The sequence below is a fragment of the Rhodamnia argentea genome, chromosome 6 (genome assembly GCF_020921035.1).
Source record: "Rhodamnia argentea isolate NSW1041297 chromosome 6, ASM2092103v1, whole genome shotgun sequence".
NCBI lineage: Eukaryota > Viridiplantae > Streptophyta > Magnoliopsida > Myrtales > Myrtaceae > Rhodamnia > Rhodamnia argentea.
In genome coordinates, this window is record NC_063155.1 from 26,399,440 (window position 1) to 26,423,728 (window position 24,289).

Below are 24,289 nucleotides of genomic sequence, written 5' to 3' on the forward strand. Positions count from 1 at the left end.
GGGATGGACAATATGCAACAACAAATTTTCGGATATGCCATTTCTAATCATCATCCTTTATTCCGTTACACTGATACACTTTATAAACAAACATTAGCTAAATATGTTGCCATTGATCATGCTCCGTTTATTACTGGTGAAAATTTTAATTTGAAATATTTGATAAATACTGCATTGGTTCCGCAAGCACCAATTATTCCAAAAAATACTCTTAAACGGGAAGTTTTTCATCTTTATAAAAAAGGAAAAAAATCTTTAGCAAAAATTTTTGTGGAATTCAATGGACGTGTATATATAGGTAACGATATTTGGAGTGATCCTTGGCAAATTCATTCTTATATGTGTGTCACGTGTCATTGGATATGTGATGATTGGACCATTCAAAAAAGACTTATTGCATTTCGAGTTTTTGATGAAAGACATTCGACTCATAATATTTATAAAATAATTAGGTAATTTTTAGAAGAATATAATTTGATAAATAAAGTATTTTCAATTGGTTTTGATAATGCCGCCGCAAATACGCTTCTATTCCCGAATTAGAAAATATTTGCAAACCCACTTTTGGCGGACAATTTTTTCACATTAGATGTGTTTGCCATGTTTTAAATTTATGTGTACAGGATGGTTTACGAACTCTTGACACTTCTCTCGCCCCAATAAAGGGGTGCAATTAAATTTTTATGGAGTCGTTCCTATTTTATGAAATCATGGGGAAAATTTTGTAAACAACATGAGAGAATGGCAAAAAGATTTCCAAAAGATATTCCGACTCGTTGGAATTTTACCCACGAGTTGCTTCGGCAAACTTTTGATTACAAAGATTTATTGTGTATGTTTATTTCACAAAATATTTCCGAAATTACTTTACTTCCGCAACATTGGGACGTTTGCAAAAAAAATTTAGATTTTTTAAAATTTTTTAATGATGCTACTAAGACTTTATCTGGTATTTATTATTATATTACGCATTTATTTTTAATAGAGTGTGTTAATATTGGTAGTAATTTTAGTAAATATGAAAATGATACTGAATTAGCTCGAACTATTTTAGTAATGCGAGAAAAATGGCTACATTATTATTTGCAAATTCTTCTTGTCTGTTTAGTTGGTATTGTTTTTAATCCACGTATTAAATTAGACTGTTTACTAGATTATTTGAATGTGTATTATCATTATTGTTTACATTTGGAAGATTCAATAGATATTTCCAATATATAAGTAGATGTTAAAGAATCTATAGTAGTATTGTATGGAGAATTTTGTAGTAGATATGGTTTAAGTGATTCCGGATCTTTACAATCTACTGTCTCACGTAACAAAGGTGGTAGTTCACTTAGTAGATGGTATAGTATGCTCAAGAGTAGGCAAAAAAAATAAAAAAATAAAAAGGGGCAACAAGTATTATTTATGAATTAGAAAAATATTTAACCACTCAATTTGAGTTTCGTGATATGGAACATAGTACAAATTTCGAAATCCTAAAATGATGGAAGAGTCGCCAAATCGATTACCCGGTTTTCACCCTCATCGCTCGCCGGATATTAACAACCCCTTCTTCAACGGTTGCAGTTGAACAAACATTTAGCGTTGGAGGATTATTTTTGGATTCTCGCCGTTTAAGATTAAGCCCGGAGTCTGTGGAAGCTCAAGCTTGTGTCGACGATTGGACGAGGGCGAAATTTCGACACCAAGAATTGGATTGAGAATATGAATTTTTTAGCAAGGATTGTGGAGATACCACCGCCACGGGTGCCACAACGGGTAGCGACGATTGACGATGATGTAAGTTGAGGTTATCAAAGGTAAAAGAACTATATTGACTTTGATTCTTGTATCCCCAAGAAGATATGTAGGCACTTAATGATAATTCGTTAAGTTCAAGCTCATTCCTCCTCTTTTTTTTTTTTCCCACATTTTATTACAATGTATAATTTAATTATATTTTATAATCTATAACTTATTATGTTTATTTTATTATTTTAAAAATTAAAATTAAAAAATGGAATCGCAAGGAATGGGCTCGAAACCGATATTTTCAAGGGCCGATTCTTGAATCAGAACCGGCGGTTTCACGGAACCGTTGCATGCTCTAGATTTGAGCTTCGATGTTATCCAGCTAGAACATTTTCTGTTGACTACTTTTGCCCTTTCTGCACAAAGTTCCTGACAAAAAGCGTGTGATGCTTTTTAGCTGGAACCCACTTATCGAAGCAGGCTCTGCTTTTTATGCAGGAAACAGAGGAAAATGGAGGGTTTTTGAAATGTGATTGCCTCCACCGAAAATGGATGAATCAAATCATCCCCCTTCTGCTTCCATTTCAAATGGAAACCTCCTCCATCCTGTTCAACCAGAACCATCTCTTAAGCCATCTGCCTCATTGCTTAAACCCATTTCACATTCAAACTCCCCCACATTCTCCTCTGATGTCAGCTCCTCCAGTGACATGGTTCTCCACGTATCTCTTGGTTTTGTTTCCTTTTCTTCCAACCATGTTTGCCTCCATCCCTGCCATTCCAATGAACTTCACCTGTCACAACGCGTGTGGCGCCATCCCCGTGAAGTACCCATTCGGCACCAGTTTCGGTTGTGGCCACCCGGACTTCGCTAGAAACGTGAGATGCAGCTCCACCGGCAAGCTCGAGTTCTCGACCGGAAGTGGGATTTACGATGTGGCCTCGATCGACTACTCCACCAGGACCATGATCGTCACTGACCCTCTCATGTCGACTTGCGAATCGATGCAGAACTCCGGCAGTTTCAGCCTGGATCGAGCCAGCCCGTTCAGCGTTATGGATGACAACATATTTGTACTGCTCGGGTGCTCCACGAACTCTCCTGTGTTCGATCCATACGAGGAGCTGTGCGACACCGGCTCCAACTCTCGGGTTTGTAGGGGCCTGTATTCTTGCAAGGGAGTGACCGGCATTGGACTGCAGCAGAATGCGCCAGTGTCCACCTGCTGCGTTTACCAATCGCCGACCGGGTTCGGTTCGAGTTATGCTTTGGATCTTCCGAAGCTCCAGTGCTCGTCTTACAGTGCGATATACGGGTTCGGAGACGATCGCGGAGATCCCTCGAAGTGGAAGTTCGGGATTTCCGTGCAGTATAACGATTCTTACGACGCGGGTGCGTGCACGGACTGTGAAGCAAGTGGGGGATCTTGCGGTTTCTCCGGCGTGGCCGAGTCGTTTGCTTGCCTCTGCCACAACGGCGTGAATACCACGAATAACTGCTTCGGCCGAGGTTTGTGCCGATACGAAAACCTTGATAGAGTCTAATGGTCTGTGAATCTTGCTCTTATGGCGGCACATTGGGAATTCTCCTTTCCTCTGCTGTATGTAGAAAGTTTCAATTTTTGAGCTGTTCGGCTTAATGCTGATATGTGTTTGATGTGAACAGGATATTCTTGGAGTGGGACATGGGGACCCAAGAGTCAAGCCAGGATCATCATATCAGGTACTGAAGTAGCCTTACGCTTTCTTCTTCTTCTTTTTCCCTCAGCTCTTTACTTTTCCACCGATTGACTTTTTCCCCCCTCTCCTTTGTCTGCATCCCTTCCTCCCGCTACAAAGTTCAGCTCGCTTGCAAGATTAATTGCTTAAAATTCGCTTAGCGGAATGATTAAGCTTTCGACTAAAGTGCTCCAATTATGTTGACTTAATAGACTTAGCGTCGGGCCTGTATGAGATTGGGATGTTTGCAATAAAGGACACATCTTATGGCAAAATTAAAGTTCCTTCTGAAAAATTGCTTCACAAATCAATACAACAGGAAAAGGAACGCTCCGAGTTGCGTTCCGATGCAATTTCACAATGTGGCGGCGGAGAAATTCTTGGCTAATATCTAATAGACAAGAAGTCATGTTTAACAATTCGAACAGGGCCTGTACTAGACTCCTAAGTTATGTATGTTGTGTCTGAAGTAGAGACTTCAAGCCATCCAGTTACTGTTACTATGTTTTTATCCTGGTGCTGCCGATTACTCCAGTCCCGCTAAATGAAAGCCGATGTTGGTATGCCGCTGCATTATCTCCTCTTATGCGATCACGTCACCGGATCTTCGCATAATTCATTTCTTTTGTGGTAATAGGATTGATGCTCTGGTGGATTCTGCTCTTCATTGCACTGCCTCTAATCTGAATGTTCAATGCGCATGGAGGGGACTTGGTGATTTGCTGAATGCCTTATTAACCTTTCCTGAAGCTGACAAGGTTTTGCAGTTGACCAGACCACGGCGAATTTTTCTGGTTACTAGATCCTATGGTTTTGGAATGTGCTGTGAGATTCTCTGTTTATGAAGAATTAATGTGAACTCCCGATGTCATATAATAGAGATTTGAGGGTGAAAAATATTTCGAGGTTCGCCAGTTTTCATGTCGCGTAGCGTCACGAATCACATTTTTCTTGTGCTGGTGGGCTTGCGATCAAGTTTAATAAAATAAACAAACAGCAGAAGCAGATGGATGTGAACGGAAGTTGAGACCATCTTCGCGGTCATCTCATCTGCTTCTTCGGGGGATTTACGTATTTATCTTTCCTGTATCGAGAACAACTTATTTTCAACGTATCATATTGACATTTTAAGGAATTAACGCTCTCCTGTCAAATGCTTTCAAGACCATTCAATGAGATCAGCAGCACTTACAGAATCTGTTAAGTTTCAAATTAAAGACTAAGTTTAAGTTTGAGATAAGGTTCAAATTAGAGATAATGTTATTTTGGATCATACACTTTATCTTAGGATTTTTGAGATGGGGCTATAAAAAAGATATGTTGCGCATTATATTGTAATGCTTGCTTTTGTTTCTGCCTCGAAGCCTTTTGTTTTTCACTTATTCTTGTTAGATTTTTAGATCTTTGATTATACGCTTGTACTCGTTATTGGAGACGATGAAACCCTCTCTCTTTCCGTGGTTTTTCCCGTTTGGGGTTTTCCACGTATATTGTGTCTTGTGTGTTTTATTTTACTATCATCCTTTGCTATTTCACGCTTGAATTTGCGTACCTCTTGGAGTTTTCCGCCACAAATTGATATCAGAGCAAAGGAATTTTGTTCTTTTATTTGAGATGGCATCTATCAAGTTCGAAGTGACACCTTTCGATGGCCAAAACAATTTTAGGCTATGGAGGATCAAGATGAAGGCTTTGTTGCGTCGAGAAAGTTCGATTAGAGCCTTGGATGAGAATTACCTCGAGGACATGACTACTACAGAGATCGAAGAGATGGAAGAAAAGGCGCACAACACCATCCAATTATCATTATCTGACAAGGTACTTCGTGAGGTCGCCAATGAAGAAACGACTTCAGAATTGTGACAAAAGTTAGAAAGTCTCTACATGAAGAAATTTCTTGCGACGAAATTATTCTTGAAGCAACGTCTTTACATGCTAAAGATGCAGAAGGTACTTCTATCCGAGAACATCTAGATGAATTTAACAAAATTATTATGGTTATGAAAAATCTAGATTCCGCTCCTGGAATTGGAAATCGAATAGACAATTATCAATGCCAACTTTATGAAATAGGGATTCGGACCCAGGCAATCGGACCGAACCAACCAGTTCTTTTCACTTACTCGTATCGTGAGCTGCAATAAATTGGCCGCAATCACGATCGAGATGGCTCCTGTAGAATTGATCACATAAAAGAAATCAGAAAGTGAGGAAAGATCCATCACATTCTTTTTTGGATTATTTGCCTTTGAAAAGACTCTTAAACTACTTTTTAAATGGCACTAGGACATGGTCATCATCTCACATCATGGACTTGAAAGACTTCGCGATAAAGGGACGACATTAAACTATTATCCTCTTTTCCCAATTTCAAATCCTGCATGACAAGCTCCAATTGTGTTATGCTCTCTACCGAGCTCGTATGAGAACTTTGTGAATTCTATGTTGTATGGAAGAGAATCCATAACTCTTGAGGATGTGAAGACCTCACCGAATTCCGTAGAGATGCGTACAAAGCTGAATGCGAGTAGTAGTTCGGATAAAATCGATGGTTTAGTTGTTAGGGGAAGATCGAATCATCGGGCTAGACGCGATAATAGTAAAGGACGTTCAAACTCTAGATCGGGCTAGGACAAGAGAAAAGTTGAGTGTTACGGACACTATAAAAATGAGTGTCCTTTGCTCAAGGCTAAGGGGAAAAAGTCGATAGAGAGTTCTGATTCGGCTAGTCTGATGAAGAATAATGAATTTTCTAATGTATATAATATTCTTACTATTTTGTCTTCGGATTGTCATGTAGACGATGAATGGATTTTGGATTCAACATGTTCATACTATATGTGCCCAAATAGAGATTGATTCCACACATATGAGAAAGTTGGTGGTGGTTCGGTTTTGATGGGCAACAATGCGGTTTGCGGGATTGTGGGTATTGGTACGGTGCGGATCAAATGTCATTACAATGTAGTAACAACTTTAACAGATGTTAAACACATCCCAGATTTGAAGAAGCACCTTATTTCTTTGAGCGGTTTGGATTCCACTAGATGCATGTATACCGGTGGATGTGGAGTTTTGAAAATTTCGAAAGGCTCCTTGATTGTGATGAGAGGTAACAAGAAGAATAGTCTTTACGTTGTGCAGGGAAGTACCGCTGTAGATTCTTTAAATATATCATCATTTTTAGATTTTGACATTTGTTATCACTTTGTGCGTGATGAGGTTGCTAAGGGTACAGTTACAATGAAGAAAGTACCTGCAGCGGATAATTCTGCATATATGTTGACCAAACCAATTCCTTTTACTAACTTCAAGCATTGTTTGGACTTGGTTGGTGTTCTCACCGTTTGAGTTGCTTAGGCGGTGTTGATGGTGGTTCATCCCTTGTTTCCTATATCGAGTACGCTCACGTAAGCTTAGAAGTGTGTGTTGTCGATTCCGTCTTTTGGTGGGTGGCCTTATACGGTCACTCTTGGTGGTGAGGGAAAGAGGTCGCGTTTGGCAAAACGCCCTTCTTGATATATGAAGTCAAGGTGGAGATTTGTTAAGTTTGACTTTCAAATTAAAGATAAAGTTCAAGTTTGAGATAAGTTTCAAATTAGAGATAAGGTTATTTTGGACCATATGCTTTATTTTAGGATTTTTTTAGATGGGGCTATAAAAAAGATATGTTGCATATTACATTGTAATGCTTGTTTTTACTTTTGTCCTGAGCTTTTCGCTTCTGCTCTGAAACCCTTTGTTTTTCACTTCTTCTCGTTAGATCTTTGATTGTACGCTTGTACTCGTTATTGAAGATAGTGAAACTCCTTTCCCTTCTCGTGGTTTTTCCCGTTTTGGGTTTTTCATATATATCGTGTCTTGTGTGTTTTATTTTACTTTCATCTTTCGCCATTTCGCGCTTGAATTTGCATATCTCTTGGAGTTTTCCACAACAGAATCAAATATATCTGTGAAGGTCAAAAGTGTTTGCCATGACAAAAGGTTCTTTTGTCTCTCTTAATTAAAGGGAAGATCTACTCCAGCACATGTAAAAAGGGCAATGGTATCATAAATCGCGAAAGACACGGGAAATTCATCCGACTAAACCCACAATAAATGGGGAATCGAACGAACTTGTCGACTCGCCACCCGCTGTGTAATCTCTTCTTGGTGTGATTGCCATTGTGTTCAATTGTGCACGGTGAACATATCCTTGTCGTCATCGGTGTGCCGTGCGTGTCGGTATTAGCCCGCACATACCATCAGTGACTCACAGACAATTTCTGCATTTGGTAGTTCATAGCTACCTTGATAGTACACTCGAACCACCACTCTATCTCATAAGTTTAGGCCAGGAGTTTTTATAGTCTTTTGTCATATCGAAAGTGAATTTTGCTCAGAGCATTCAAAGTTCTTCGTACCTTTGTCATGCTATTCTTGCAATGATTAATCTGAATCAAACTGGCGGTTTCCACGATATGTAAGATATGTAAGAATTCTGACTCTTCCAATACGACACCTTCAAGATTCAGCACGAAGCCAAAAGGAAAACTACAAGAAATCCCTCGCAGGGATGCTACTAGACAACTTAAAGAAATGAATTACGCTCAGCTAGAAATATCATGGGTTACCTTTTCTGAGCCACGTAGTTTCATTCTTGTCTGGTTGCTGCTGGACCGAACGGTTCTAGTGGCCTGGAATGTCCTGCCATATAACATGTCATTTCATAAATTCTCATGGATTCACTTCCCACGCTTTCTCACAGATTAAGAAGAAAAAATGGGACTCTATGTTCTCATGACGAATTTGGTTCAGTCATTTCTTGCTCTGATGGGGTTTTCTTCCTGTTTCTGACTCCTAAGAAGTTCACCCTCTTGCGGACGGCGGCATCATCTCAGCTGCATCACCTTCGATTTCAGTCTCTGGGACAATCCATCGGTTTTGACTCAGAATCCTTCTTTTTTTATTTTATTTTAAATGAGGTAATTGCACTGTCTTCAAGTTTTCCCACCTGTTTGTGTGATTGTATTACCCTGTACAAAGAAGTTGGGCATGTGAACGTGGAAAACAAAAGTTGGAGACGCATGGTATCATGTTCTAAATTTTCTCTTTGGCTGAGATTTGATTAAGTTCTATCTTCCTGAAACAGAGAGTATGGACTTATGGGTTGTGGCAGCAGCTGCTGGGGCTGGTTATGCTGCGAAGCATTGGCGCAACATCTCGTCTCAAGGCAGGGAAGAGTCTTCGTCTGAGCCATTTGGTAACGACTTTAAGTTCAGACAAGCCAAATTGAAGAGCTTTCTTCGGCAAATCAGGGAGTCTCCTTTGCACAGATTGGCTCTTACACATGTAGGTGACCATGATGCTTTCGGGGGCAAGTTTTGGGAATATGACCACCTTAATGGCGATCATGAAGAGAGAAAGAGGCCTGCAAATTTGGGTAGCCATCTTAATCGCGATGTGCTTTCGCTGGTTACTCACCTGCCAAGCATACTTGAATATGAGAGCCCTCATGAATTCAGAGTGGTTATACAAGGACATAGGCAGTCCGGTGATGAGTCTTTTCCGGGTTCAAGAGCTAATAAAAGCAGTAGGTTCAATGGGAGCAGGCAATTTAGGATTGCTGTGTCTGATGAAACAGCACTCAAGCCTGCTGATTTATATGAGGATTTCATCGATATCAATGGTCAGTTGTATAGTGAATACGTTAGAACCAAGAGGAGTGAGCATGGCACGCTCGTGTCGCCCTCTAAATCTGCGGTGAGGCCTCTGCTGGTTACTGATGGGAGCCGAATAATCATAAGCAGGATCAGCAGCGGTTTCTATGTGGAGAGCGAAAATGGTATAGAGATGCATCGAGAAGAAGGCAAATTTGTTCAGGAAGGAACACGTTTAAGACTTCCCGAGATTGAAGCCCGAGAGTTGTCGAGTGGACAGAAGTTAAGTACAAGCAAGAGGAGTTCTAGCGTAAGCGCATTTGCCAGTTCATTGCAATCACAAGGTCTATTCTCTTTCTCCATGCTCTAATTATCGACATAAACATTATGAAGAATCTTTGGACTTTCTTTTCACTTTCTTGTAACTCATTTAGACTTAAGCTGGGATATGTGCTGTGATATAATGATAGAAGTTCTGTCAATCCGAGTGTTTAATCGAAACAATCTTGATTTCACCTTGTATGGACTTGAATCTCTCTCTTTTCTATGAATTTTTGCAGAAAATTAAGAAAATGAATCAACATGATCTAAGCGATTCCATTATAACCTTGAACAACATTGGCACACAAAACAGAAAGTCAACATTAACCAACTTGTTAATCTAAATAGACGAATCGAATCCAAATGCAACCCCAGGACGCAACTGTACAGGCTAGTGTGTGTATCCCATTTTCCTGAGACCTTTATTTGTATCTTCACTAATTCTTACACAACTATCGTGTTTATCGTCACGGTGTGTGTCCTCCTCAGGATTGTACGATCCAATGCCGCTTTTCTTTCTCGGTTTAACAATTGGCGTGATGACCAGTGTAGTGGCGAACAACAGGGAAGTGGACCTGTTAGATGAGAGGTTCAGGCAAGCACAAAACCTAGTTCAGGATCTACATGAGGAGCTTGAAATGAAGGACCTGTTAACTGTGAAGGAGATCGACGCCGATGGTCCAAGGATCCCCGAAACCGGCACTATACCTTTTCTCAATAGGACAACAACCGCATCTTCCCCTGTCTATGAAATGGATAATTCCTCGAAGATTCGTATGAGAGAGCCAAATGATGGTGTGGCAGAGAAGTCTGATGCAATGAGAGAAATCGAGGCAGAGCTTGAAGCTGAACTAGAGAGGTTGGAGCTGAACATGAAGCTGACTAGCGTGAAGAACACATCAGATTTCGTTGAGGTAAGTCTGAATCTACAATTGAGCTGCATGACACTTGGCCCAAGTCTTGACTACCCTTTATAGAGTACCTTGGTAACCTTTGTTAAGTCGTATAGGCAGTTAAATTTGGAACTCGTATTGTCACACATGCACATGAAAACAAACATCACCGCGCTTGAATGGGATCCTAGTTTCTGCACAGCAACTTCACTTTCATCCGGTAATTTCAATCTGTGACATGTGGCAGAGATGAATTAAATTTACCTGGGCTAATTTGTTCATATGAATCTGTGCTCCCTCAGGGAGATCTAAGACCAGAAGAAGTTGATTCACATATAGAAGGGGCATTAAAATCCAACCACGATGTCAGTGGGAGTTCAGACAGTCAAGCTTGTTCGCCGAATTATGCAGTATCACCTCAAGAGCTGAGTTTCCGTCTTCATGAATTAATTGAGTCAAGGCTCGAGGAACGCATTGCTGAACTCGAGGCAGCCCTTGAAGCTAGCCAGAAGAAGTTGCGATTCCTACTACTCGAGAATGAAAATTGTCAAAGAGATTCAATTGGTACCATTGCATCACCATTGTCTGACCAAGAGAACCCGGCCTCACCCGGTGTTACTTTCGAAACAGACGGACCCTCGGTTGCAGATACGTTGGGGGAATATCTTGATGCATATAAGGAGGCTCGAGAAGAGACTACTGGGATATGTGAATTAGATGGTACAGATCAAACACATAGCAGACACAGCATTGACCAGACAGAGATGGAATCGCATTGTCTTCAGGAAGACGACCAAATCAACTGGGGTGATAATTTAAGCACAAATAAGGCTGACGAAGGGAGACATTCAGAGAGTCTTCTTCATGAAAATGACAAAACCAGTATGGAATGGACACCAAAGAGCTGGGGATCAAGTTAGACGAATGCAGAGACATGGAGGAGATAGTTCCTTAACCATGCTTCCAGTCCTTGCAAGGTAGGGAATGGAGGATATAACCAGAACTTCACTTTCTTGATAGTGTAAATACCCAAAGTGAAACGACGATAAATGTCCTCACATATCGCTCAACAGTAGACTATGGTAGCGACAATATCGGTAAGGAATGTCGAATGTCAATGGCATATGTGGATCAAAGGACCTACTTTATCGACAAATTGACAATCCACGAGGCATCCATGAATTAGGACAGTCATCTTTTCGTCCCTCGCCTGTTTCATAAGGCCTTAGCCCAGGATACACAGCTCAAAATAAAAATCAGAATAAATTCGCATTGCATTAAGCTTCGCTGGAAATTTTACAACGGGAAAACTTTCTTATACCTAAAATAAAGCAAAAAGGAGAAGTATAAGCTGGCACAAAATAGACCAGTCACGAGGAGAACCCAATTGAAAGCAGATGGATAATCAAAAATTGTAGCTGCAAAGTTCATCCCAAAGATTCCCGTCACAACAGCAAATATCGTAGCAACAAATGTGGCCGCTGTTAGCAGCAACTCAAATTGTATTAAATGGTTCTGAATGTTGCCCTGGTCCCAAGTAAAATGAAAGAGAAAAAGCTCATGAAGCATCAGTTGTCAACCAACGAGATGAAGATAATAAATGCGGAAATTAGGTACAAATTCAACTCTGCTCACCAGTTTGATATTGATCATATCTTCCGTGTCATCGATATACTCCTTAAGCTGCATTGCCAAATAAAAGAGCACACAGTCTCAGCAATACCAGTCAAGAAAGTTAGATGTTCATTGTTGATCATCTCTAGGAAGCATGCTGACTCGAAAAAGTACGGCTATCAACAAATGAAATTGAAAGACTTTTTTAGGCCTAAGAGCAGCCAAATTTCCAGTAGATTTCTGCAAACCAATCACATAATAGTTATTCCTTGGGAAATCTAACTACAATGCCTGGAAAATCATAGATATGATGAAATATGATCATAAAGGACATGGAACTAGGAGAGGAGGCTGAGTTGTTCAAGTCATTCATTTGAACACGCACCGATAAGAGTTTGCTGAGAGTGTTGTCACTGACAACAAAGTATGCCTCAAGCAACATCTCGAGCTGATCAATGTTTTCACCACTACTAGATGAACTCAGAAAGCTTCCATGCTTGCTTGAACTTACGATGCTGCTAAAAGCCCTTTTCAGTTTGTGTCCCCCACTGAGTGACGCTACAGGTGAAACAGGTGCTGACTTGGAACCCGACCTAGCCACACCTGAATCATCCGTTTGGATGACCTGATCACTTATGGTATACGCCTCAGAGCTTTGTTTCTTCTCAGTGAGGTACATCTCGGCCATGTCGCCATCATCATCCATGAGATGTTCAATCTCATCTCGGACCTGGAATTGCAAAAATCTTTGTGAAGGAGAGTAACACAACCATAATCATCTGAAGGTGATTAGAATTATCAAATTACCTTCTGAACTCGCTGAGTCAAAGCAAGTAGATGACCCTTGAATCTACGGACCTGTTCTAGGTTAAGAGTACTTACAGATGATATTAATTCCTCCAAAACTGGATAAATTTCCATCTCCAAGTCCTTCACCTGTCAAATATAGAAGCTTCTCGCATCATATGTTAAGAATGCAAGGATGATGTCAAATAAACAATGGCAGCTGCAGCAATCTATCAAAGTCACTTTAGTTTGAGTGTTCCTTAGTCATGTTAGATTAACAATGTCAGGTCGGAGAATTTGACTAAAACTCTCCATGATCACCGTTCATTTTGGGTCCAATTTTTTCTGGGGTTGTAAGTCTTCCTCTATAAACAACTGTCTAGGAAAGGTCATAAGTACATACTTGTAACCACACAATAAACAGGCTTGACACATTACAGAGAAAGAAGTGACTCTCTGATTCATCTCATATCATCAATCACTGCAGAAGTTACTGCATACCTGAGCATCAAGCGACATGCATGTGTGTTCCAAAGCTAGCTCCAGTGCCCTAAATTCGAAAGGTAGGTCATCTGAATTAAGTAGGCAAATGTAAGCAATTTCAACTGGCATTATCTTTCATAGAGAAAATATTAATCAATCTAAGCAATGATTTTCCTGGGTAAATTTATCACATGACTAGTGAAAAGTCCACATAAAAACAGGGCAGCACATTGAAAACACTTCTTCCTCAAGAAGGCTTGGACTTCTAAAAGCTACTGCAAGGCCCATATGATCCTCATTTAATGTTACAATTTCCATTAGTCAGCTTGGGGAATTATGAAGAACAAGCTGAGATGCATTTTGATCCAGGAGATTCTTTACCAGTTTGATCTTTGTTCGTCTGCAGACTCCTGCACAATTCTGACTCATACCGAAGAACGCATCCATCCAAGGAATTCATCAGGAAAACCTCATCAGCTGTGATTACACACCTTATCTGCTCAAGACTGACCACAATGGCTTTCTCTCTCCCTAAAATTGTAGAAGGATAAATGAACAAAGGATCTAAAAGCCGCAGATCCCTCGCTGGCAGAGAGCAATGTCTCATTATGGTAGCCTTGTCTAGCTCCAAAACTTTAGAGATTCCTTCTTGATCAATCTTTATCCAAGAGCGGCTTCCATGACCTCTCTTCTTTGCATTAGATATATTAGAAGCACGGCTTCCATACCCATCCGCACTAAACCGTGCACTGTACTGAGAAGAGCCAGACTCAGCAATAATAGGTGCGAAGATTGGCCCTTGCGCACCTTCCATGGGGTAATAATCGTTCTCTCTGCAGAGATAACAATGAAATTATGCGAATGGAATCTAGCAGCATGCCATGAGAGTACCGCTACCTCGTTGATTCTGTGAATACAGCAAGCTCTCATTCCCAGCTGAAGGAAGGAACTCATATAACCATCAAACTTCCTCCTCCAGATGCCACATCCTCTTAATACCCACCTGGACATAGAGTAAACAACAGTGGGAACTTAAGAGCGATGATCAGCTGACTGGCTGAATCCAGAGTCTCCGCTCTCTTCATCCGACTATTCCCACAATGATTCAAAGTAAAGCAAGAGTTTTTCCCAATACAAAAAGTGGCGACAAGAAAAGAGAAACCTCCAAACTCCCAAAAAGCTACTGGCAAATATATTTTCCACAATCCTATTGACCCTCAATTTACTTCCATGTAATTGAGGCGACTTTCCTTGGATTCGAGGAGGGAGAAACTTACTAAAAGCCAAAAAAAACCACTTGTCGAACGAAAAAAAGAAACTTTCAAAAGCTTAGCTCATAGAACATGGAACTGAATTAAATGACACCAAGAAGAACCGCCCAAATTGTCACGGGAAGCAATCCCCTAGCAGTGAACGCCACGAAGCCCTAGAAGCTCTAATGCCGCAAATCAACCGACGACAAACTCCGTTATTAGAAGAATCGACACTTCAGCCGAGAGGGTTTCGACAATCGCAATGGACAGCAACCGAGCGCCAGCAACGATTGATTCCACCAATTTGCGACTCTAACGTGAAAAAAATTATCAGATTTGAGCGGGAAGTAACGGAGACCAGCCACAGGACGCCATTAACAGGAAAATGAGGATGAGAGGAGCAAATGAAGACGAAACAGAGCAAGAGCAAGAGCGAAATGAGCCGAGCAACAGCGAATGTACCTCTCCGTTTCGTGAAGATCGCGAAACCAATCGGAGTCCGAGATAGAGAGAGAGAGAGAGAGAGAGAGAGAGAGAGAGAGAGAGGGGTTCGATGTCGCAGAAGCAGAGAGCATAACCGCCCCGCACCGATGAGCAAGCGTGGAGGTGGTACACCCAACGACGCTCGTGAATACCGGAGAGGGTTAGCGACACCGCACTACGTCGTTTTCGGTGTCGAAGTATTTGCTGTATTTGCTTGTATCGTTTAAAATAAATATTTTCGTTATCGACGCGAATTTACGTATAAATGTTTCACGTATGATGAAAATATTTATTTTTATTTCTATAAACAGTAAAAAAAGTAATCGATTTAAAAAAATTTTTTAAAATTTTTTTTTTTTTCAAAAAATAAACAACGCTCTAAAATAATAAAATGTTGTTTTATTCTGTTAAGTGGGTGTTAATGTCCGTGCTAACTATGTTAAGTGGAAAGGTCATGATAGGACGGTTGCGTCGTGCCAGGGTGGCAGGTGGTGCCACTGCTACCTCTCAGGAAGTCAGGATGGTGTGGCCATCGGATTTTCCGTCCTATTTCTCGCTATTGTTTATTTGTTCGCTTTTTTGTGATCTTATAGATTTTTAAAAAAAATAATATAATCGTTCATATAATTTGAAATAATTATCAAGTAAAAAATAAATTTTAATATCTATAATAATTTATGTTTAAGCATAAACGATAAAAAAAATTATTTATTTATTTTTTCAAGTAATATAAATTATAATTTTTAAAAAATATATAAATTAAATTATTTATTTTTTGTGGAATAAGAGAAGACATTCAAAGATTGATTCTCGCCTCAGCGAAAAAAGGGAACAGTGGAGCATATGACTTCCTCGTACGAAGCGTAACGGCATATCCATGGCGCATATAGCCAACGTTGCAGAAAACAAGGTCCCCATGACATGGGCTCAGAGCGCGGAGGAGATGAGACAATTTGCCGGACGACGAGGTCGCAGATTGGGGATAGCCCAAAGGCAAGTGAACTCCGTCTTCATGGCGAACCGGTGGTGCCGCCGCACCGTCCATCACGTGGATAAACAGGTAGCGGCTGATGCTTTAACCACCATCCTCAGCTGCAGAGCCGCAGTGATCCCGAACCGTGATCGTCTCGCGCTCAATTTGAACCGTACCCGTGGACAGCATCAATTTTGGCAACTCAAAAAACATGCGAGAACCCCTGGATTCGAATAACTTATGTACGGAACTCATCGCCTTTTAAGTCAAAAGGCTAAAAGAATGTAGCACTAAAAACCATTTCTCATGTTGATCTTCCCTTTGATCCCGGGATCCGAATGCTGGGATCAATTTCTTCTATGGTGAATGTACAGATTTGATCATACATCATTCGAAATTTGTAAGCAATATGAAACATCCTCGATCTTCGAATAAGCCTATTTTCCATTCGAGTTCTATCTAATATTACTTCGCATCCTCTACTTCCTCCCGAACCAATTTTAAGGGGTGTTATGAAGCAACACATGAGCCTGAGAATTTACCGCGGAAAAGGACCTGGGTTCGGGCTTATGACGATATGCCTGAGAGGGTGAGCGACCTCGCCTCCACCGGCGTGCCTCACAAACTCCGCCGGAGAGTGGAAGCTCCCATGGCACACGCACATTATTCGAACTTCCTCCCCTTTCCCGTACTTGTAGAGGATCCCGTCGACTCTCCGCCCGTTTGGGCCCTCACCCTTCGTGAAGACACAAGGCATGTCCTCCATGGTGCCGGCGGCAATTTCGTTGTCCCTGCTCTCAGAAGGATCTGGTCTCTGGGTGCTCGTCATCTGTTCTATTGAGGATCCCCCGGATGAACCGATGGTGTCCTGACTTACCCGCTGTTGCAGTGTCTGACTGCCGAGGGAGCTTCTCACATCGCTGCAGCCGCTTGTTCCTGATATGGAAGATACAGATGATGAGCTTAGCCAGTAATTAATCCTCGACATATGTTAGTTTCATAGCAAAGGCAAAATAAAGGAAAAAGCTTCATCTAGTTATACAGGTTCTATTCTATTTGCCTGCATCTACGAGCTACTATTGACTTCGTAATTTTAAGGATATAAGAAATTCAAGTAATGTCAGAAGATCAAATAAACAGCACAAATGAGTTCCGGAAAATTTACAACAGGCCAAACCAAATGCAGAAGTCACTCCTGAGAAGTTTTAACTTGACATTATGCCACACTCAGCATGCAAAATGTACGGAGTTATCAGCAGACTGGCAGAAAATATAAACACGTTTCCCACAGAGAGAGAGAGAGAGAAGCTTACATCAATCAATGGCATGAGAGAACAAAACCGAGAAATCTACTGAGTCAAGTCGTATTTCACAGCTCTAACAGCAATGTGCTCTAGGACATTTCCGGAGTGAGAAGCTTCAGAATATCCAAATCCAATGGATTACTGTGCGCACTCCGGCGACTCAAATTATCTAAAAAGATTCGATATCGAAGTTCCATAGTTACGTAAGTAGCAACATCTCCTGCAGAATGTCCGCTTTCTTCTTATGTTTTTTCCCCGATAAATTAGGAATCTTCACAGCTACAGAAACACAGCAATAGACCATTACTACTACAGGCCCCTGATTCCAACAAGCACCACCTCATTAGCTCGTCCAAAACCCAATTGCACTCCCTGACTATTTTCTTTCTATTGTCCTTAAGTGTACAATCTGCCGGTAATCCTGTCTATTACACATTTGCTCAACTAAAAGCTGGAAAACAACACCTTGTATGAAATTAGAAACATTAAATTACCATCAGGAGGATCTTTCTTACTGTTCCTCTGATATCCTTCCTTAAAAGTTTGACGCATCGCTTTCCATATTTTTTGTGTACTCTGAGAGCCTTCTATAGTCTCCAACAGCGGTTTCAAGCTACAAGCAAACATTCCAAAACTAGCTTTATCTTTTGCCAGACCCCATGGGTTTGATTAGGTGCATCAACTCCCCATACCATCCAAAGTGTAAACAATTCCATTTTGAGCCGATCACCCCTAATTTGGTTTACACCAAACCAGGTCCACGAGGTGAGCGGGGTGCTTCACGAGCCTAACCTTCCTTGTCGAAAAAATAATGGTGTTTTCCAAACAACAAGCACAAGAACACCCCAGCATGTAATCATTTCCTAAAACATAACATTTATTACAGTGGGTCTACTCTTTCGTAGAAGGAAAATCATACTGATGGTATAGGCAAACTGCTAAACCAGTGAGAACCGAAGGCTGGTACGGTCAAGTGTGCTTAGTCAGGCTTGCTCTTTCCTCTCTCTCACTCCAGAAATAACATACATTGCATAGCCGAAATTACACTTTCATTGCTCCAACAGTTTGACAGAGTCGCAAGAAAGTAAACCTATGTAACTACTAAAATAATCTTTCCGTCCACAGCAGCCGATAGCCAGGAATGTCAAAGAGGGATTCTAGGAAACTAGAATCAAAGTCCTTTCTGAGATCTTTAGTTAGAACAATGTCAAATCTCAAACTTACAAATTCTAGCGGCCCTATCTAGCTAAACTCCTGCTCTCTTTACTGGAAATACTAACAGGCATTTGCTTATCAGTCTTCCTAAATAACCATCCCGATTAAACATTTTTTAATTTAGTAGTAGGCCACGTTTGCTTCTTGTCTTCAAATAGTTTTCACTTCACGAATAAGAATTCCCTGAGTATGACCAGTGCTATATTAATCTCGGGAGAAGCCGCACCTATAATGTCCGGATTCCAAGGTTAGAACCATGTCGTGCTTCAAGCAAAATTCTGCTTGACTGAAATGAATTCATGGATCAGAACTTCCGGTGATTGCCTATACCCTCTCATACAAAAATCTTGAAGAGCTCCACCCCAGTTTTTCACTCAGAGTTCCAATGTGTTTCATTGTCCCATTTGGGCTCTTGGTTCTTCAGTTCGACAGTCGTCTTTCCATCCGAAATGAGCTTCAACTGGAGATGACTCCATAGGCAAATCAAGACGGCGCTAGAGAAAGAATTAGTTGCTATTTTAAAAAATATGAGCCTGAAAAGTTCCTAGCGTTAGGTGAGAAATATCTATGAAAAAGACTCTGATTTACTTCAACAAGCTAAGAACTCGCCTATTCAGACTGTTTGGTGGCCAAGAGATTACAGAAAGAGTCCTAGGAATTCACATGGTCTTTGTCAAGACTTGTATATACCTCGAGTTAAGGCTCTCAAATTAGCTTTTTGCATTGCCCTATATTCAACATAAATCATCAATAGTCTTACCTATGAATACTCATACAGACTCCCAGATCACTGCACCCGATCGGCCCACACCATTCAATCACACACCAACCTTGTTGTCTTCTTTCTTCCAAACTGACGAAATTTAACACTCAATAATTGATTCAGTTGGACAAAAATGTCGAGCCATGGTTCGCATAAAACCCTACCTAAGGATGCTATCGAACACAGAAACAACCAAGAACATAGTTCATTTCATCTCTTGTGCACGTTCTCCCATCGATGCCTATGGAAATATGGCCCTCTGGGAACAGAATCATCCAAGCCAAAGTCAATCCGACTCTCAATAATAGACCTAAAACAACCAAAACAGAGACCCCCAACGAGAAGGATAGACACAAAAATGGAACTTTTTCTGGCCAAGCTTACCTACCAAAACAAGAAACATCCAGAGGAAAAAAATAACTACAGACAGACACCGACAACCCCAAATTGAACAAACTCCGCACGTAGTAGATAATACCAAATCATTAAGTGTCTACTAAAACGGCGACAAGAACGTGCAAACAGCGAGGACATTACCTTGTTTAGCAGGCAGAACACCCACTTGGGTCTCGATCTCAAGCCTATCATCCTTCACGGTCCGCTGCTTCTCCGACCGCCTCCGCTTCGCCTCCATCCGCCGCAGCGTCTGCATCTCCTTCCTCTTCCTCCATTCCGCCTCCGTCTCCGTCGGCAGAGAGCTGCTCCTCACCAGAGCCGTAAAAGACGGCGTGGGCGGCGTCGTCGTCGTTGCCGCCGAATCGTCCTCCCTGAACAGTGGGAACGACCCGGCAATGGAGGACGATCTGGTCAGTCTGTTGGTGCTCTTGTCGACCCCGAATCGGCCTCCCAACGAGAGCCCTAGACTCAGCTCGAGCTCCTCTGTTTCCTGGTTCGGCGTCTTGTACTCCGACGATTGGCGCGACCGTGGCGCGGCGACACTACTAGACGCACTCGGCGACGACGTAAATCTCTGAAGCAGATCTCTCGGGAACCGCTCGAGACGCAGAGAGATGTTCTCCATTGGACTGGTTCTTCGAGCTTCTTTCCTGTCGTCCATGTCCCCGTTCTCGTTACGCAAACGGAAACTCGCCCACGGTTTGCCTATGGCTCGGACGATGAACTGTGCGACGGCACTGGTCTTTCGAGGGAGGAAAGAGCCGTTCCATTTGCAGATGCAACCCGACTCTCTCGACGAAGACCCGTTGTGGAAGCTGGGTGACGAATCATAAAAAATCAAGACCCAGATAAAATTTAGACCAAAAATGGAAAATTTTCCCGAGATTTTTTCTTCCCACTTTTTATTGTATTTTCGGGGAAAAGAAATAACGAGCAGAGATTAGCGTCCTGTTTCACTGACCGTTACCGCAAAAAAAAAAAATTACGAAACAAAGAAGGAGGAAGAAGAAAATCTGAAAAATGGGAGAACAGAACAGGGAAGCAGGAGGAAAGGGGAGCAGAGAAACTGAAAGCGGAAGAGCGATGGACCGGGGAACGTGTTCTCCAGAGAGAGAGAGAGAGGTGACGTGACCAAAATGCCCTTGGCGTTCGGACAAGAAAGTACCTAGAAATGACAAGTGTCGATCCTGAAGCAGTTCCTGGACGACACGTGGTCTGACCCAGCACGGTGCGCACTGGCGATGCTTTTTTTTTTTGAAAATTCCTCTTTCTTCTCGAGACAGATGGGTTTTCCCAAGCGGTGCAAACAGGACAAAAAAAGAAAAAAAAAGAAATAGGCTAAAAAAATGGTGCCATCCTCGTTGCTTGTCGGGGAGTCTATATCTACGGTCTGCGGGGGGGAGCAAGTTGTGGGTAGAGAGGGACACGTGTCTCGAAACGGAACAGGCAGGCTGACTGGAACACGTGTTCCCTCTCGACATGATTGAGGTTGAAACCCACGTGTCCTAAATCCTTTGGCTTTTCGAAGATGCGGCGTTGGATTTTGTGCCCCGCGAATTTCTCTCTCTCTCTTTTGCCCTCCTTAGCTGTCTCTGATCGTTACCTTTTCTGTTAGTATTTAAAAGGAAAAATGAAATAAATAATTTCATAACTTTCAATAGTTTAACCCAATATATGCAACGCGGTCTTTAAATTTTATAATATTCTCCAACCTTTTTGGCATGTACTCGATTTAATTCTTAAACCATGTAAAAGGTATTCAATATTACCTTTTCATTAATTAAATTCTTAAATAATATTAAACATTTTCATATAATTCAAAAATATTTAGCAGATTAAAAGTTTGAAGATCGTATTGAACATTACATTAAAATTTATAGACCACGTTCAACAAATAAGAACTTGCACATTAAGCCAAACTCTAAAAACCGTTTGTGTCATTGTCTCTATTGAAAACAACCTTCTTTTGCTTGTTAGAGATAGTGTCTTTTTCACTTATTAAAAAAAGAGGGGGGGAACTATTCCTATTTTCGTATTTATGTTTTCACACAACCCTCCATACCAATAATTTTTTTCAAGGTTGAGATCAAAGATCACACATAATCAATGATCCAAGGCCGCCACAACATAAATTTCACATATAAATATTTTAATCGAGCCGGATCCCAACCAAAGTCAAGCAAGCCGAGTTTCTACATGTACGGTCACTATGCAAACTCGTCCATTTGTCATTCGGATCTCTCATGAATCGACGGAGCGGCCCTTCTATTAATCACTCTAAAACACAAGATACTTAAACAATTCGATTGATTAGTACCGACCTATACTTACGGATTGTGGTGCATATATCGAGTAGATAACGAGCATGGTATCGAAGTTAGTTTGAGCAACGGTGTAATTTTGGGCACGAGTTTGATCGATCGAACTAATCGCTTGATGGTTTCTTTCCGCCTTCAAACCTACCTACCTATCCTTAACAAATGTTATATTTTCTTTCAAAGTTAGGTTTCTTTTCCGTCATTAAAAAAACATATTTTGGAAAATGTGCATTGCGCAATGCCATTTGTCTTATTGACTCTCGAAATTAGTCATCGTGAATCGATCTTTGTTTTGCTTTCTTCCCTGAAATTTCGATTCGAATCAAACCACCTCGAAAGTAACCACAAAAAGCGGTCACAAAAATTTTGACCATGGTCAACTAATCTGTCCTGTCATCGAAAAGTTTTTATGATTAAGGCTTTTTGTTTCGTAAAAAAATAATAATTTAAAAAAAAATCTCAAAGTTATCCCTTGTATGGTTTTCGATGAAAAATATTATCTTTCTTAAAGATACTTAAACATAGATTCTTATTTGACAATGAAAATATTTTGTGCTCATCAACTCTTGTAAGCGACACAAGCGAATTTTCAACGAAATATTTTTCAAGCCGATCATCTTTTTTCCAGAAAAAATGGGAACATAGACTAAAGGAAATTACTAGCTATAGCTATAGTAAGTGAGTACTTCTTTCCAATTTTAAAAGCAATTATCGCATTGAAAAAGTCGCTAAATGTAACCATCAAAATGTTGAAATTTGTTTTCCGATATGGAAAGTTACAAACAATAGGAATAACCTACTAATTTTTGGGGCTAATTTGGAGGGGAAAAGTACCAAAAAAGTTCTAAAACTATTGCATTGGCACAAATTTAGTCTTAAACTTTTAATTGGACCAATTTAGTTCTAAACTGTTTTGTATTTGTACTAATTCAGTCCATCCGATCAATTTAGGCTGAAAATCGCTATCTAGACACTTGACCGTCCTATGTGGAATCGTCGACTTTGACATAAATATTTTTATATAAATTTTAACAGTTCTTTTATTTTTCCATTTTTTTCCCTTTTTTTTGGCCGTTGGCCAAGCAAGACCCCCTCGCTAGATCCGGCTAGGCCAACTCTCGCTCAAACCAAGGCAGCCTCGTTGAGCCTCTCTTCAGGGAGGTCGGCTCTCACCCAAGCGAGGTCCAACAAGGCATCCTCGGCATGGGCAAGGGGGGCCTCATCAACGCTCACCTAGGCACGGCCGGTCCTCACCGGCCACCTACAAAAAGAAATGAGAAATAAAAAAAGGAAAATACATATAAAAAATAAAAAAAATTAAAAGGTGTTAAAAATGTCCATGTCGGTGCCGGCGGTGACATATAGGATGGCTAACATCTTTATCAGTAATTTTTTGCCTACATCTTTATCAGCAATTTTTGGCCTAAACTGGCTAAATAGATTGAATTAATTCCAATGCAAAAAGGTTTATGACAGAATTTGTCAAATTGAAAGGTTTATGATCGAATTGGTAGCAATACAATAGATTTAGGACTTTTTTGGTACTTCTCCGTATTTGGTATCATTAGGTTGGCCAAAAATCAAAATGGTTACTTATTACTTTTACTTACGAGTTTCCCGGTAAAATCTGGGAATGAAAGAATTTTTTAGCTCTTAAAAGATTTTGAAAATAAGCCTCGCTTTTTAAGTTTTTAACTACCATCTACTTTGCATTCTGCGGATGCCCCCTTTATGTATGATTCGCTGGACCATGTGATACGTCCACAAGCTTCATAGTCCATGCGAAGCCTCGCGTTCATCATCGCGGCCGGTCCCCGCGTGAATTCCTTCTTATTCCGTCGAGTTCTATTCCTTGTAAAAGTGCATGATCGTTGCTTGTGTAGGCAGAACTCGGATGTCCCTCGACAAGCCAGGTCGAGTTTTTGAGCCAAGAAGTAGGCTCAGGTTGAGCTTCTTTGGTCGAGAGTTGTACAAAGACGAGGACCGGCTCGGCAGTTGCGAGGCAGCCTAGTCCTCAGAAGATCCGCCAGCGTCGCTGGGCCTGTCACTCCTGGGGAGTCAGCCACCAGATCTCCTTCCTGCCCATGGCACTACTTGAGATCCCTAGGTGAAGACAATGTTCTCCGTTGCCAGCCTCATGCGCTGATGAGGGCCAGGGTCGAGTTCTTGCCGATCAAGGCGGAGTTCATGGCGGTGACGCAGGAGATAATAAGGGCGGGGTGAGGAATCACATGGCCGGGATGCTTGCTTGCGGACGTAAGGAATGCCGTTGCGAAGTGAATCGGGATCAGAAACATCGAGCCGAGAAAGAGGGGTGTTCAGCTGGTAATTGAAGAAAGTTGAAAGCTTGGGCGATCCGTGCGTCAAATGTGAAAGGAGATGGGCAAAGCAA

The 24,289-nt window shown here is 41.2% G+C and overlaps 4 protein-coding genes across 4 annotated transcripts; 2 read left to right on the forward strand and 2 right to left on the reverse strand.

The window, feature by feature from the left end:
• The first annotated feature begins 2,135 nt into the window (after positions 1-2,135).
• Positions 2,136-4,488, forward strand: LOC115755847. The gene is made up of 3 exons (XM_030695420.2): positions 2,136-3,247; positions 3,404-3,460; positions 4,094-4,488. The coding sequence occupies exons 1-3, from the start codon at positions 2,230-2,232 to the stop codon at positions 4,141-4,143; spliced, it is 1,125 nt and encodes a 374-aa protein (XP_030551280.1). The 5' UTR covers positions 2,136-2,229; the 3' UTR covers positions 4,144-4,488.
• Positions 4,489-8,092: 3,604 nt separating this feature from the next.
• LOC115755804 lies at positions 8,093-11,468 on the forward strand. Its single transcript, XM_048279994.1, has 4 exons — positions 8,093-8,420; positions 8,590-9,439; positions 9,906-10,330; positions 10,612-11,468. The coding sequence occupies exons 1-4, from the start codon at positions 8,175-8,177 to the stop codon at positions 11,227-11,229; spliced, it is 2,139 nt and encodes a 712-aa protein (XP_048135951.1). The 5' UTR covers positions 8,093-8,174; the 3' UTR covers positions 11,230-11,468.
• A 91-nt stretch (positions 11,469-11,559) lies between these two features.
• On the reverse strand, positions 11,560-14,956 carry LOC115755835 (magnesium transporter MRS2-5). The gene is made up of 7 exons (XM_030695395.2): positions 14,908-14,956; positions 13,574-14,195; positions 13,211-13,281; positions 12,731-12,859; positions 12,309-12,653; positions 11,945-11,992; positions 11,560-11,836 (listed from the first exon to the last, which is right to left on the reverse strand). Exons 2-7 carry the CDS (start codon positions 14,004-14,006, stop codon positions 11,606-11,608), a joined length of 1,257 nt encoding a protein of 418 aa, XP_030551255.1. The 5' UTR covers positions 14,007-14,195; positions 14,908-14,956; the 3' UTR covers positions 11,560-11,605.
• Positions 14,957-16,232: 1,276 nt separating this feature from the next.
• On the reverse strand, positions 16,233-20,693 carry LOC115755911 (ninja-family protein AFP3-like). Its single transcript, XM_030695512.2, has 2 exons — positions 19,721-20,693; positions 16,233-16,837 (listed from the first exon to the last, which is right to left on the reverse strand). The coding sequence occupies exons 1-2, from the start codon at positions 20,238-20,240 to the stop codon at positions 16,440-16,442; spliced, it is 918 nt and encodes a 305-aa protein (XP_030551372.1). The 5' UTR covers positions 20,241-20,693; the 3' UTR covers positions 16,233-16,439.
• Positions 20,694-24,289: the final 3,596 nt, after the last annotated feature.